This window comes from Hemibagrus wyckioides, linkage group LG17 (assembly GCF_019097595.1).
Source record: "Hemibagrus wyckioides isolate EC202008001 linkage group LG17, SWU_Hwy_1.0, whole genome shotgun sequence".
NCBI lineage: Eukaryota > Metazoa > Chordata > Actinopteri > Siluriformes > Bagridae > Hemibagrus > Hemibagrus wyckioides.
In genome coordinates this window covers 18,924,203-18,940,091 of record NC_080726.1, presented here as the reverse complement: position 1 = coordinate 18,940,091, position 15,889 = coordinate 18,924,203, and the positions used below count along the sequence as shown (strand labels likewise).

Sequence of the window (15,889 nt, the reverse complement as noted above, 5' to 3'; positions counted from 1 at the left end):
TAATAATAATAATAATAATAATAATAATAATTAATTATTATTATTATTATTATTATTATTGAGATATAGAACCAAATAAGTTTCTTCAGAACATATTGTAGGCAGGTGCAAACAATAATAATTCCTGCTCAATTCTGCCCATTCCCTCGAACTCTGCTATCCCTCTGGGATTGGACAAGAGTGTTTCGAGGAGTTGCTGGGATTGGACAAGAGTGTCTGTGGGAAAGGGTAGGATTGGTCAGGAGTGTTTGAGGGAGAGGGTAAGATTTGTCAAGAGTGTTTGAAGGAATGGGTAGGATTGGTCATGAGTTTTTGCAGGAATGGTTTTTCAAGAGCATTTGAGGGAGTAAGTGGAAATTGTTAGGATTATCTGAGGGAATGAATGGGGTTGGTCAAGAGTGTTTAATAGACTACATGGAATTTGTCAAAAGAGTCTGAGGGAGTGGGTGGGATTGGTCAAGAGTGTTTGAGGGAGTGTGTAGAAATGGGCAAGAGTGTTTCAGGGAATGAGTGGGATTGGTCATGAGAGTCTGAGGGAGTGTGTGCATTTGAGAGGGTGGTTACATTTGGGCAAGATTGTATGAGGGAATGTGTGGGATTGGTCATGAGCGTTTAGCAGAGTGGGTGGGATTGGTTGAGATGGTTTGATGGAGTATTATTAGTCACGCGTGTTTGCAGGAGTGTTTGAGAGAGTGGGCAGGATTGGTAAAGAGTGTTGCATACTCATGTTGGTAGTTGAATTTAAAAAGATCAACACCAAGACATTATACTGAACAAAATTTGGAGCTTCCTAAATACTACAGATATGCTGCAAGATGCCAAATGCAACCTTTTGCTGTGTTACTACACAATTAGGTGTCATGGAAACTGTGTTTGGTGTTGCAAGACATTTACTATAAACCCCTAGCATGTATGGATACATTAATTGTATAGAAATTAATTACATTTGTATTTGTGTCTGTTGTAGGTCAAATAAACTTTGGATCTGTATGGAGTATTGTGGAGGTGGCTCCTTACAGGATATCTACCATGGTATGCGAAATCTATTGTGGCATGTGTTCTCACATTTTATTTTAAATAACAATGAACATCCCTTTACTCTAAATCATTTAGGTTAACCACAGCCTCCATGTTAAGGGTGGTTGTTTCATTGCCTTTTATTGGGGTTTATTGTTAACCTAAGTAAGTTTTTAAATAACCATAGATAACCTACCCAGAATATATGGGCCTTATCTTTTACTTTCTGAAAAACAGTTGATAAGTCGTGGCATTTGGTTTGCTCATATTTGTCATGTGCTCATGTGGTTTAGGCAGCCTACTAAGCTCTTCCACCTACACAAGACAGATGCAGTCTTTACTATATATGACTCAGGACACAATGTAAAGCAAAATAACTGGGTAAAATGCTAAGGAAATAATTTCAGTTACACTGTTTGTTTCTAGTGCCAGGTCAATAATTTACACATCCAAGTTGTTAGGTCAAGTCAGTAAAAACAATTAAAAGTATTAGAATTTAAGGCTTCTATAGAGACTTAGAATGGGAGAGAAATTAGAGGGGAAAAAAATATTATCTGTTATGGGGGCATTTATTTATTTTTGCTAGTATGGTCTAGGTCCACTTAGACAGAGGCTTTTGCCTAGTCGTATCCTAGCTAGTTTTCTAATATCATATGCTAGCTATCAACTGGTTATGACTAGCACTCTGCCACAATCAGAGAAAAACACCAGCTGCTTTCTTCTGCATTTATACACTCATAGTTGCCTCAATTGGCTAATGTTGCTCTGATGAGAGGAATATGAGATGAGTTTTGTTCTGTGGGACTCCCAGGCATCGATGGCTGTGACATTTTCCAGATATGACCTGATAAAAGAGCTTCTGACCCCATCCACAGCACAAGGCCTCACTGAATAATGGTTTGATGAAAACAATATAAATAGTATGCTATATGCCTTTACCCTCAACCCACCAGAACATGAAATTTCAGATTGATGGCGCTCTCCATCATTGTTGAAGCACCAATTGAGCTAAAATCTTTTAAAAAAACAATTTAAATGAGACTATTAAAATCCTTGCCAAGGTGCACAGAAATGGTTGTTTTGGTTTGAAGTATATCAGAACCTTATTAAGATATTGTACACTGGGTTAATTTGTCACTATTTGGTAATAGTTAATATGGTCTTACATTTCTCAATTTAATATATTCTATGTTAGATTAAAAAGTTGAACCGTTAAGATATCCATCCATTTTCTATACCCGCTTTATTCCTATTTAGGGTCATAGGGATTTGCTGGAGCCTATACCAGCACACATTGGGCGAAAGGAAGGGGTACACCCTGGACAGGTCACCAGTCCATCACAGGGCCACACATATAGACAGACAACCACACACACTCACACTCACTCCTATGGTCAAGTTAGAATTACCAATCAACCTAATGTACATGTTTTTTGGACTGTGGGAGGAAACCGGAGTAAACCCATGCAGACATGGGGAGAAAAATCAACATAGAAAGATCCCAACCTGTTCGAACGCAGGATTCGAGCCCAGGACCGTCTTGCTGTGAGACAACAGCCATGCTGCCCAACAGTTAAGATATTTAAGTTAGAAGTAATATAATGGGCACCTCACATTTCCACAAATAGAACAATTACTTTATCAGTTTTGGTCATTAATTTAAAAGGGAGTAGCCCTGTGGTCCGCTACATCAATCACCTCATTCTTTCTTTCTACCATTTATCTCATTTTCTCTCTTTCACAGTAACTGGCCCTCTTTCAGAGCAACAGATAGCATACGTGTGTCGTGAGATGCTACAGGTGAGCTAGAAAATATCTACACTGACAATTTCACATAACAGTAATATGAATATGCGTAATTTAAAGAAATGATTCTATAGTAACATAAGTAACTATGCATTTAGTCGTTTTTGCTAGACTAGCTAGATAACAAAGATTTAAAAAATGCAGTTCTTTTTTCTTGCCAATGCGATGTTCGAGTTTTGTTTGAATTTTCTGTTTTGTGTTAACGTTAATGCATTTTTTGGTTTCAGTTCTGTTCTGTTTTTGTTTTTTTTTAAACAGGGGTTAGATTACCTGCATAGCCAGAAGAAGATACACAGAGACATCAAGGTACATGCAGATGCCCAAGCACTGTGACTTATTTTCAGTTTTTGGTGCTAATCTCTGTAGCTGATTTTTATAAAATATGAAATCAGCAAATTCGTTGATGCTTTCTTATCATTTCTGTCAGGATCATGTTGGAACTTGGCACAAATGATGCAAAACAGACTTATACTGGCTTGCCAAGCTTCTAACTGGCTTATAGAGTTAGCAAAACCAGATGTATTAGCTTTAGATTCAAGTGTTTACTAGCTAAGAACACAGCTAGCTCGTTAGCATAGTCAAGTAAGAATGTTGTATCAAAACTGACAGTTAACTCATTAAATCATTGAATTTTCTAAGATATCTTGATAAGACTAAGATGACGTTTGTTCTCCAGATCAGTTTTTCTTTAACCTCCTGTTATAGAAATCTCTCAATAAACACAAAGTGAGATTGATGATAATAAGAATATTTTTTCTGTCCGTTAGCTTTTACGCCTGTTTTACTAAGTTGAAACCCTTTAAAAAGTCAAAAACACACAACAGAGTGAACAACAGAGCCATATTTATGTTTTCTTTCAGGGTGCCAACATTCTCCTGAACGACAATGGCGAAGTCAAATTAGGTGAGTGATGATTATTTACTGTATAGTGATAAAATGTAATATTAGCCACGTTAAGATGGTTTTGCTTTGCACTTGTGTTAGGTGTGCAGATTTAATCTTTCTCCATATTCTTTAGCGGATTTCGGGATCTCAGCGCAGATCACAGCAACGTTTGCACGTCGCATGTCTTTCATAGGGACTCCATATTGGTAAGCGCAAGTGAAGATACTACAGTATGTTGACTTTTTATCAGAATAACGCAGTGAAGGCAGCATAGACAGCTGTATTTCAGAACAATTGAGTTTTTGTCCTGTTAGTGGAACTACTGTATCATGTATGAGGGGAAAACTTATTAGCACTGTATTCTCTAAGCTCTACACACAACTCATTCCTGCTAGCCCCATTAGTTCCTGTTGGTCCATCTTGAGCAGGAGAAAAACAACTAAACTTTTTTTGTATTAAAAAAGCACAATTCCTGTTTTTTGTTGCCAAAATTTCATAATTTTATGAAATATCTGTCTATAAGTCAGGCTATGGAAATTTTAGTGTTATGCTCCTGCCATCCTGACAGTAATGTTAGCATTGCTCATGTGGCAAAAAAGTACTCTAACTCCTGGAATAGCAGGTCTACCTTAAATACAACAACAAATAGACTGGGTTATAGCTGTAAATACAATGGCAGACAAACCTTAGAGTCTAGACACCTTGTTAGTTTATAGTGTTTATATGTGTGTGTGTGTGTGTGTGTGCTGTGGTTCCTTGTGCAGGATGGCACCTGAGGTGGCAGCAGTGGAGATTAAAGGAGGTTATAACGAGCTGTGTGATATTTGGTCAGTTGGAATCACAGCCATTGAACTTGCAGAGCTTCAGCCACCGCTGTTCGACGTTCATCCGCTCAGGTGATTGCAGACACACACACACACACACTGTATTTTAAATGTTTTGATTTTTACTACGGTATATTTACATTTTTATTGTATTGTCCTGTCTTTCAGAGTGCTCTTTCTCATGTCTAAGAGCGGATACCAGCCTCCCAAACTCAAAGACAAGGCTAAGTGGTGTGTGTGTGTGTGTGTGTGTGCGTGTACTTGTATTATACTATCCTATACTCTATACTCCTGCTGATGACAATTAAACACTGTGTAATGTATCTGTGTGTTTGTGTGTGTGTATCAGGTCACCTATGTTTTATAACTTTGTGAAGGCAATGTTGGTCAGAAACCCAAAGAAGAGACCAAGTGCCAAGAAGATGCTCACAGTAAATAATACTACTATTACTACTACTACTACTACTACTGCTGCTGCTGCTGCTAACCTTACTACTAACAATACTAAAAAGTAATACTATTAGTATAATAGTAATACTAAAACTAATACTACTACTGCTTCTCACAATAATACTGCTAATAATATTAGAAACATTACTATTACTACTACTAAAACTACTAATAATACTGCTGCTCCTACTGTAACTACTATTACTACTTCTACTAGTATTAGAATTACTGCTGCTACTAATACTCCTACTAAAACTAGTAGTTCTGCTGTGACTACTAATATTAGTACTGCTGCCACTAATATTACTACTAACAATAAAACTACTACTAGTACTACTACTGCCACAACCATTACTACTACTAAAACTAGTACTACTACTAGTATTAGTACTATTGCCACTACTAATACTACCACTACTGCTACTACTACATCATTTAAACTACTAATACTATTATTATTACTATTCTTACTACTGCTGCTACTAATAATCTTTTCCTTCTTCTTCTTCTTCTTCTTCTTCTTCTTCTTCTTCTTCTTCTTCTTCTTCCCATCGTCTGTCTCTCTCTCAGCACCTGTTTGTGATTCAGCCATGTTTGAAGCGAGACTTAACCCTTGAACTGCTGGATAAACTCCGGCATCCTGAGAAACTTAAAGAGTGTTTACAACCGGACGATGATGATGTAGAGGTACACACACACACACACACACACGCACACGCACAAACACACTAATTCACAAATTAATTGAAGTGTATTTTCTATGTTCACTGGAACACTAATGTAAAGTAAATTCCAGTATTTAAGTGTGTGTGTGTGTATGTGTGTGTGTGATTTGATGTTCATACAGATGGCAGTACCGAATTCTCTGAGACGGATTCACTCCATCAACCGACACAACAAGGCTGAGAGGACAAACTCAGACATCAGCTGTAAGAGACTGTCTTTCTTCTGTCTGTCTGTCTGTCTGTCTGTCTGTCTCTCATTTTGTCTGTCCTTCTGTCTCTGTATCTGTTTGTTTCTCTCTGTCCGCTGTTTTGATACGTGTTTCCTGTTTCAGTGAATCAGATCTACACACAGAGACCAATGAACCGAAAACAAGAGTCATCAGATACAGCAGTAAGTGTGTGTGTGTGTGTGTGTATGTACATTGATTCATACAATCCAAATCCATTCCAAGAACCAAAGAAAAAATAAAACAGAACAAAACAAAAAACAAACCACAAAAGATATTAATTTTACAGTTTGATCATTAGTGAGTAAAGATGAGAATTCTTAAAATGACAAAATATTACATTCTAAAATCTTGCTCTTTTGCAAAAAAAAACCCCATACAAACAAACAAAACAACCAAACAAACAAACAAAAAAGCAGTAAAAAAGAGGCAGATATTATGGTAATGTTTCTTGCACCACTTATTATTATTTTTGTTTTAATATAGTTGTTTAGGCTTTCCTTTTTATTCATAAATAATAAAAATCTAATTTCAGAATTCATTTTTTTTTTTACTTTTTAAATATTTTTCACTTTTTTGTATTTGTTAACCTTTTTCTTTTAAAGATTTGTTTTGTAACTCTATTATTTTTGTTGTGAGTTTTTGTGTCAGTTTTTATATTTTCCATTCATATTTTAGTTAATTTAGTTTAGTGTGGGGCAGCACAGTGGCTTAGTGGTTAGCACTGTTGCCTCACAGCAAGGAGGTCCTGGGCTTGAATCCTAGGTTCGAACAGGCAGGGGCCTTTCTGTGTGGAGTTTGCATGTTCTCTGTGTGCCTGCATGGGTTTACTGTGATGGACTGGCAACCTGTCCAGGGTGTACCCCTGCCTTTCGCCTGATGTGTGCTGGGATAGGCTCCAGCAGATCCCCATGATCCTAATTAGGAATAAAGTGGGTATAGAAAATGGATGGATAGTTTAGTGTGTATTTATGCTCATGTAATGATTGAGTGATGCTTCAGCTTATGCTGTATATTTCTGTGTGTATTTCAGATACTTCTGTGTGTAAATTAAGCTCTAATCTGTTTTTGTCTTGTTTCTCGGTGTTGTTACAGACTTCATTTGGATGTCAGTGGATGGGTTCTCCGGACGCACGACTCAAAAGTCCGAGCAGGTAAACGTTTCTGTCGCTGAAACACTGATACTAAACTCTGTTTGAGTAAAATCATGCCATGATCAGAAAAAGCAACTGTAACATTAGTGTGTTGATGTTGTGTAGTGATGTATCATGTACATGATTGTGGTTATGTGTTGTTGATTGTTATGTGCTGTTTTTCACAGAGGGGACAGCACCGACAGTGATGACGATTATGACGATGTGGAAATGTATGAATTTTATTTTTTTAAACTTTTACTTTTACTTTTTTTTTTATACTTTTAAAGTATATTTTTGATATACCTATATAACATATAATTGCTGTGGTGATATTTAGTAGCTTAATTTGATTTTATTTAATTTGACTTAAATTAATTTTAAACAATTTTAACAAGCTGAACTCTTTTTGACTGTTAGTTTCTCAAATTTCAATTTATTTCCAAAAAACATTACAGGCTTCACCAAACACTGACTTTTAGTTGATATATTTTTGTTAGCGAAGTACAAAACTAACACATACACATGACTTTGTTTCTAACACAAAGCAGCTTCATTTATTTATTTATTTATTTATTTATTTATTTATTTATTTATTTATTTATTTTATTTTATTTACCAATGCTCATGTGTTTGTCTTGATTTTATTGGATTTTCATCCAAAACCGTTTTGAACACCGAATTCAGTTAGCAATAAACAAACAAATAAATAAATAAATAGTTTATTTGAATTGTCTAGTCATCATTCGACATCCTAAATGCAGGATGCTAATATTTAAGACGAAACAAAATTGACGTTTGTCTTCATGGATTAATGGTTAATGAAATTTTTTTTTCTGTTTTCCTACTTCCTCCTACAGCCCTTTTAATCAGTTCAGCAGGTATGTCCCCTACACACACACACACACACACACATGCACACACACACACACACACATTAAATCATTGTATTGCTTCTCTGTGCAGTAACTCACTGCCAGCTGATGAAATTCCTCCTCCACTTCCTCCGAAGGTAAATTTCAATTATTTAAAACAGTATTAAGTAGATTCAACAGTATATACACCAACCAAACCTGTGTGTGTGTGTGTGATCAGCCTAAGGTCTGCAGCAGTTCAGAAGAAAGTGTTACTGCAGATGATGAGCGAACCAAAGTTCCGACCCTCTACCTTCCGTCTCCATTGCTTAGAACCAGTAGCGGGACACACACACGCAGTCATCCTGTGCCACGGCCACGCTCTGTTCGTAATGTCAACTCAGGTGAGCAACACACACATATGAACATGCAAACCACACATGAACGACTTCCAGGCATTAATGCTATAATAAGAATTTGGCTCTGTGTGTGTGTGTGCGTGTGTGTGTGGGTGGGTGTGTGACAGACCCTTCAACATTTTCCGGCTTCAGGACAGACATCGCAGCAGAGCAGCCTCCTGTATTACCGCCCAAATCAGACAGGAGGCGTCGACAGCCTATTAAGGTTTGTCTTTAATGAACATTCAGAAAATTCTGTAGCTACGCTAACTTTTTTTTCAACGTCAATGAAATCTAGACTTCCTGACAATACCACTGAGTAACAGATAAACCCTGTTTGGATTATTTTCTCTGGATGTTATATGTCATAACATTTTATACAGAACTTCTCTTAGGAAAAGCCAAACAATTTGTTTATTATAACAGCGCATTTAAATCAGCCTACAAGATTCTTATAATTTTTTCGATTCTGTATTTAACATGGATACGCACACACTAGTGAATGTTTTTTTTTTACTTTTTTTATATAAAATTCTTTACACATAAGAATCGAAATCTGCCTTCAAATATGCCTTCACCAATATGTTGACTAAATCAGCAGATCAGCAGGTTGTTTTATCTGTAACATTTGCAAAAAAGAGAGAAAAAAAACACCAATGCAGAGTCACGATTGTAAAATTTCCCAAATACCACATGTAGATGTAATCCCATCCAAATAGGGCTATAGAAATACTTAAAAACTTCACATTTTTGAAAGAAATAGAATGTAAATAAACCAATCTTATAGTTCAGAAAGTGGCCTATCGGACACGAGACGTAATTTTCTAACAAATAAACTTGTACATAATCAAGATGGTGCTGGATTTTTATTTCATTTAGAAAACCACTTTATTTGTATTTTACTGGCCTGCAGTGGTCGATATCTAACAAAAGTGGTCCATGAAAGGAACAGTGGTGAACCAGCGACAGGGTCTATGGCAGACGAGGCTCATTGATGCACGTTGGGAGTGAAGGCTGGCCCGTGTGATCCGATCCAACAGACGAGCTACTGTTGCTCAGATTGCTGAAGAAGTTAATGCTGGTTCTGATAGAAAGGTGTCAGAACACACAGTGCATCACAGTTTGTTGTGTATGCGGCTGCATAGACCAGTCAGGGTGCCCATGCTGACCCCTGTGCATCACCGAAAGTGGCAACAATGGGCACGTGAGCATCAGAGCTGGACCAAGGAGCAATGGAAGAAGGTGGCCTGGTCTGATGAATCACGTTTTATTTACATCACGTGGATGGCCGGGTGCGTGTGCGTTGCTTACCTGGGGAACACATGACATCAGGATGCACTATGGGAAGAAGGCTAGCATTGTATGTAATGCTTTGGGCAATGTTTTGCTGGGAAACCTTGGGTCCTACTGTCTATGTGGATATTACTTTGACACGTACCTAAGCATTGTTGCAGAACATGTACACCCTTTTCCTGGAAACAGTATTCCCTGATGGCGTGGGTCCCTTTCAGCAGGATAAGGCACTGTGCCACAAAGCAAAAATGGTTCAGGAATGGTTTAATGAGCAAAACAACAAGGTTGAGGTGTTGACTTTGCCACCAGTTTCCCCAGATCTCAATCCAATCGAGCATCTGTGAAATGTGCTGAACAAACAAGTCCGATCCATGGTGGCCTCATTTCGCAACTTACAGGACTTAAAGGATCTGCTGCTAACATCTTGGTTCCAGATACCACAGCACACCTTCAGGGATCTATAGTCCATTTTTAAAAAAAATTAAAAACAGGGCTTGTACAGGGTTGGGACCAGCACTGAAAGTTAGGGTTAGTTCCTTGCCCAGGAATCAAACCCTGGCCGCTGTGGTCAATGCGCAAGTTTAAAATAATAAGCATAATTTCAGGTTATCATTAGTGTGGGATTGTTGTGTATGGAATTAGTGTGGGATTGGGTGATTACTAGTGTGGGATTGATGTGTATGGAATTAGTGTGGGATTGGGTGACTATTAGTGTGGGATTGATGAGCAGATGAATATTGACAGCAGATAAGTATTAACAACATTAAAATGAATTGAACCCTGTTTTCACTTAAAACCGATACACTATAAAAAGTAATACAGTTTGGTACATTTTATAATAAAAGATCAACAATACAACATTTATCAGTCATTTCACTAATGAACTAAGTATTAGAGGAGTGTACACACTGGAATCTGTGGTCAGTTATTACTATATGAATGAATCCTTCGGATTAAAACAACAGTTGTATTTTTACAGGAGCCGCCTGATCCAGTACAGAGGAAGTTACCGGTATGAATCACAACCCACCCACTCACACAGTCTCATAATATATAGACACACAGTCGACTAAATGCTCTTTTCTTCGTTATAGATTTTCTTCAGAAAGGTTTTTAACGGCTGCCCTTTAAAAGTCAACTGCTCTACGACGTGGGATCATCCCACCACCAAAGGTAAAAGAGAGGTTTCAGAGCTTATGATTTCCATTTTTGTGGTACTAGAATTCACCTTAGAAGCATTTATCAATGTTATCTTCAAGAAATATTAAGAAAAAAAAGTGTTTTAACTAAAGAAAGAGCAGTTGAAAGGTTTTGCATGATTTCTATGGATTTATTATTGTAACTATTATCAATGATGAACTGATTCAATTTGGGAACTGATCCAAACAGGGTCAAGGTCATAGCAAGGTTAAAAATATTTTAGCTTCCTACTCAGAAGTCTTTCTGTTACAAGATTAGTCAGGACACTGAAGAAGGTGTGAGCCACCTGCTGGGCAGGTTTCAACAATTCACACCATTAAACACTACTGTCACTACAGTGTGTGAACTTATCTGTATATTCAAGTAAGAACATGGGCAACAGCAAAAACAGGCAGAAAGTAAATTTTTTTGCAGATTATAAAGGGTATTTTTAATGCACAGATCAATAACAAAAAGTACTTGGCATCCTCAGTGACAATGTTGCCATTGAGTTTGAGAGAAAGGAAATATCGAGGCTGGTTTTTTATAATGTAAGTGAGAACAGGAACTGACCCTAAAACCCCTCTAAAAATAGCCTAGCGACGCCCATGCTGTGAACAATATTATGCATGTATTATAAGCGATTCTGTTTTTCCTGCCTTTCATGATATACATATTACTAGCTGCTTAAACTGGTGCACACTCAGTGGCTTATGGGTAATCCACATCGCTCCTTGGCTAACAACATTAGCACTCCTAGTTAGAATGGATTTCATTTTTCTTAAAACTAGACATGAACTAGCATTTTAACACACAGCTACCTTCTCTCTCTCCTTCTCTCTCTCTCTCTCTCTCTCTCTCTCTCTTTCTCCAGACCATCACCTGATCCTGGGTGCAGATGAAGGGATCTTCACATTAAATCTGAACAGCTCAGAGGCCACACTTGAGCTGGTGAGCCACAAAACCCCTCACACAGTCAGGATTTTAAAATAGTTTTGAATTGTAAACCTGAATATTTACTCAAATTTCCATCTTACGCCTCGTGTAGTCCCCCATCCAAAATGTAATCAGTATCTGAAATGGCCTTACAGCTCTAGAGCTAATGTACACTGCTATGTTGGTGACTGAGTGTATGCTGAAAAGTCAGAGTGTTTACCTGCTTGATGCTGTTTTCAATTATGATACTTGATACAGATAATTTTCTATTAATAAAAAGTAAACAATACATTGAATAGCTGAAAACATCGCTGTATTGATGGCCATTTTAGATCAGAATTGATTAACAGTGTTTGTTATAGACTAATAAAATGCTAATATGTGGTTGTAATATATAGTTTGTTATTTAGTTTGTTCTCATGAGTGACTTCCGATCTCTCTTTTTATCACTTCCTTTTTGTCAATATTAAAGCTTTTTCCAGGGAAGTGCATATGGGTGTACACCATCAGCAACGTCTTAATGTCTATATCAGGTAAGACTTAATCATGATGAAGTCCATTTTTAGTTCCTGGTTGTAACACTATAAAATGTGAAAATGGTCATTTGGGAGGGTGTAAATACTTTTACACTGTAACCTACTATTTTGAGGAGTCATTTAGCACTCAAATGACTGCACTGAGCAACAGTGCAGCAGTGCAGCTGACAGCTGTGTGTGTGTGTGGGTTGATGTGTGTGTGTTTGTGTGTGTGTGCATGTGTGTGTCTTAGGAAAGTCCTCCCAGCTCCATTCGCACTCTCTCAAAGAATTGTATGAGCAGGCTAGAAAAGAACATCGCGTGGCACTGCCAACACACAGATTGATACCCAGGTGACACACCACATACACACACACACACAGACACACACACATGTCCCATTTTCCCGAAAGTGAGTTGACCTTGATGTATATCAGAGCATAGTACTAACATTGTTGCTTTCTTTTTAGTTTAACACACACACACGGACACACACACACACGCTAATGTGAAGTCTGTTTTTTCACAACTCATTATAAACCGGATTCAGAATTCTGCTCTAAATTCTGCACAACCCACAAAAGTGGAAGCCACAACCGAATCATCTGCGCTGTTACTGAAACATCAGCGATGATGTGACCTAAATCATGCCATGATTACTTCTTGCAAGTGCAAATCAGCAAACACACACATTCACAAACAGTAATACACACCTACACATAACCACACATACGCATCTATATGCACAAAGGCACACAGAACCAAAGGAACTTAGCTTCTTTGTTCAATCATTTTGTTTTCACAGGAAGTTCACCATCACCACAAAGATCCCAGACACCAAGGGATGCCGAGCATGCTCAGTGGGTAAGGGAAGCAGGAAGTACTGCCAATTTCTGTGAAAATACATGGCTCAAATTCCAGTCAACTGCAACCAAATGTTCTCAAACTCAATTCCATCATTCTACAAAGAAGCAACAAAGCAAAGTAAAATGTATATTACATGATGCAAACTGTCTCAAATTTAATTACAGGTCCCTTTCCCACAAACTGAACCTGCATTACCTTAATTACATAAACTCAGATCTATTTTAATTTAAATCCTACAAACTCAAATCTACATTTCTCTGAATTCAACAATCTAAATTTTTTACATATCTTTAAATCCTACAAACTTAAATCCACATTACTGTAAATACCACAAACTCATATCTGTATTATTTAAATCCCAAAATCAAATCACTCAAATCCACACTACTGTAAGTCCCAAAAACTAAATTTCACATGAATCTAAATCCCATATAATCAAATCCACATCCACAATCTGTTACTGTAAATCCAAATTCAAATTCACTTTACTTTAGATGCTACAAACTCAAATCCACATTACTGTAAATCCTCAAACTAAATTTCAGTTGACTCTAAATGCCATAAACTCAAATTCACATTACTATAAAAATCCTGCAAACTCCGATCTGTATTATTTTAAATTCCAAGATCAAATCACTCAAATCAAAACTCAAATCCACACTACTGTAAATCCATCCATCCATCCATTTTCTATACCCTGGACAGGTCACCAGTCCATCACAGGGCCACATATAGACAGACAACCACACACTCTCACACTCACTCCTATGGGCAATTTAGAATTACCAGTCAACCTAATGTACATGTTTTTGGACTGTGGGAGGAAACCAGAGTACCCGGAGTAAACCCACACAGACACGGGGAGAACATGCAAACTCCACACAGAAAGGCCCCTGCCTGTTTGAAACCGGGATACTGTAAATCCCCGAAACTAAATTTCATAGTACTCTAAATCCTGCAAACTCCAATCTGTTACTGTAAATCCCACATGACTCAAAATCCTACAAATTCAAATTCACTTTACTTCAAATTCTACAAACTCAAATCCACACTAGAGAATTTACAAGCTACAAACCTCATTACTGATAAACACACTGATCTAAATCTGATCGACTCAAATACTGTTCTAAATCTAACAAATTATGAATCCCCACCAATTTACTCTACAAATACCAAGAAATACCCAAGAAATCAGCACATAAAACCTCCAAATTTTTCCTGAAAATTATTCAGAATCCATCCACCCATCCATCCATCCATCCATCCATTGTCTATACCCGCTCATTCCTAATTAGGGTCATGGAGGTCTGCTGGAGCCTATCCCAGTGCATAGGGCAAAAGGCAGGTGTACACCCTGGACAGGTCTTATTCAGAATCATCCATAAATTATTCAGAATTAAACATAAGTACAACAAACACAATTATACTTTATAGGTTGCTATACATTTCTAAAGGTAGGTGCTAAACTACTATTTCTTAACAAAATAAAAACAAAAATAAAATATTTAAAATAGAAAATCTGAAAATATGGAAAGATTCAAAATGTTTTTCGTTTTTAGCTACTGAATTGACGAATGTTTATCTCCTTTTAGGAGTGTAACTCTAAAGCATGTCACTTAAAAATCACACAAATTTAAAATACTTTTCTTTATATACACAGCAATTCTAGACATTTCATTTTTGAATCTTCAAATCTTATTTTATTTGCAGAAAATCTTGCCTATTAAAAGTATTTGTTTCTCAAAATTTCACAATTCAAAAACAATTCAAGCTTAAGATCAGTAAATATGTCTAAAATTATCTTATTTTTCATTTATCTCAGAATGAGTAATATGAGATCCTTTTGCCTACACTTGAGATATCTTTACTCAACATCATTGTCTGCACTGTGTATTGAATTCATACAATTAAAGCCTGCTATGTTGTGCTTGGAGATAATTCAAATATTTCTTTTTCCAAATAATATAATTAATTTTTTGCTGTTTTTCTTTCTTTAGTCCATAACAATCAGCGCGGCTGTGTGTTCTTGTGCGGCGCATTGGAGTCCAGAGTGGTTCTGCTGCAGTGGTACGAGCCCATGCAGAAGTTTATGCTTATAAAGGTTTGTAAGATTTTAACAATATAGCCTGAACATTTTATTAATCAGTGACCAAAATGTAGTTTTGCTTTCCAGGCGTGTTTTTGGTGCCGAAATTTTACTTTTTGATTGTTTAACTCAGTTCTTTGACAGTGGCTGGTTACATTTTAAGTCAAGATTTTCACTTCATGATATTTACAAAATTTTATCAATTTTCATATTCACTATAATTCACACAATCTTCACAATTTCAGAATAAACATTGCAATTTATAGCTTGTGTTATGCCTAGCTGGGAATAAAACGATAACATATTTGAACAAGCAGTTAATTTTGGTGAGACTTAATACATAACAACAGGTGCACTAGATGGGCAACAGTGAGACGAACCCCAAAACAGGAATGGTTTTACAGGTGGAGGTCACCCACTCATTTTTTCTGAAAGTTTTTCACTAGTTTTGCAATTGGCTAGGGTCAGTGTCACTACTGGTAGCATGAAGTGATATCTGGACTATAGACATTGAACTCCTCCAAGATGGCGCACCAATACCATTGCCAGGAGGTTTGCTGTGTTTCCCAGCACAGTCTCAAGAGCATGGAGGAGATTCCAGGAGACAAGCAGTTACTCTAGGAGAGCTGGACAGGGCCGTAGAAGGTCCTTAACCCATCAGCAGGACCGGTATCTGCTCCTTTGTGCAAGGAGG

General features: G+C 37.2%; 1 protein-coding gene across 1 annotated transcript in view; it reads left to right on the top strand.

Annotated features, from left to right (window-relative positions):
* LOC131368450 (mitogen-activated protein kinase kinase kinase kinase 5-like) overlaps positions 1–15,889 on the top strand; it is a 33,518-nt gene that overhangs the window by 14,009 nt on the left and 3,620 nt on the right. The window contains exons 4-27 of the mRNA XM_058414596.1: positions 968–1,032; positions 2,762–2,817; positions 3,082–3,129; positions 3,684–3,726; positions 3,842–3,914; positions 4,473–4,604; positions 4,701–4,763; positions 4,882–4,963; positions 5,553–5,669; positions 5,830–5,911; positions 6,040–6,098; positions 7,030–7,088; positions 7,256–7,300; positions 7,928–7,948; positions 8,034–8,079; positions 8,163–8,325; positions 8,448–8,545; positions 10,592–10,624; positions 10,707–10,785; positions 11,666–11,742; positions 12,200–12,260; positions 12,496–12,595; positions 13,048–13,106; positions 15,107–15,210. Coding sequence (XP_058270579.1) covers positions 968–1,032; positions 2,762–2,817; positions 3,082–3,129; positions 3,684–3,726; positions 3,842–3,914; positions 4,473–4,604; positions 4,701–4,763; positions 4,882–4,963; positions 5,553–5,669; positions 5,830–5,911; positions 6,040–6,098; positions 7,030–7,088; positions 7,256–7,300; positions 7,928–7,948; positions 8,034–8,079; positions 8,163–8,325; positions 8,448–8,545; positions 10,592–10,624; positions 10,707–10,785; positions 11,666–11,742; positions 12,200–12,260; positions 12,496–12,595; positions 13,048–13,106; positions 15,107–15,210 — 1,765 coding nt within the window. The remainder of the gene's footprint in view (positions 1–967; positions 1,033–2,761; positions 2,818–3,081; positions 3,130–3,683; positions 3,727–3,841; positions 3,915–4,472; positions 4,605–4,700; positions 4,764–4,881; positions 4,964–5,552; positions 5,670–5,829; positions 5,912–6,039; positions 6,099–7,029; positions 7,089–7,255; positions 7,301–7,927; positions 7,949–8,033; positions 8,080–8,162; positions 8,326–8,447; positions 8,546–10,591; positions 10,625–10,706; positions 10,786–11,665; positions 11,743–12,199; positions 12,261–12,495; positions 12,596–13,047; positions 13,107–15,106; positions 15,211–15,889) is intronic.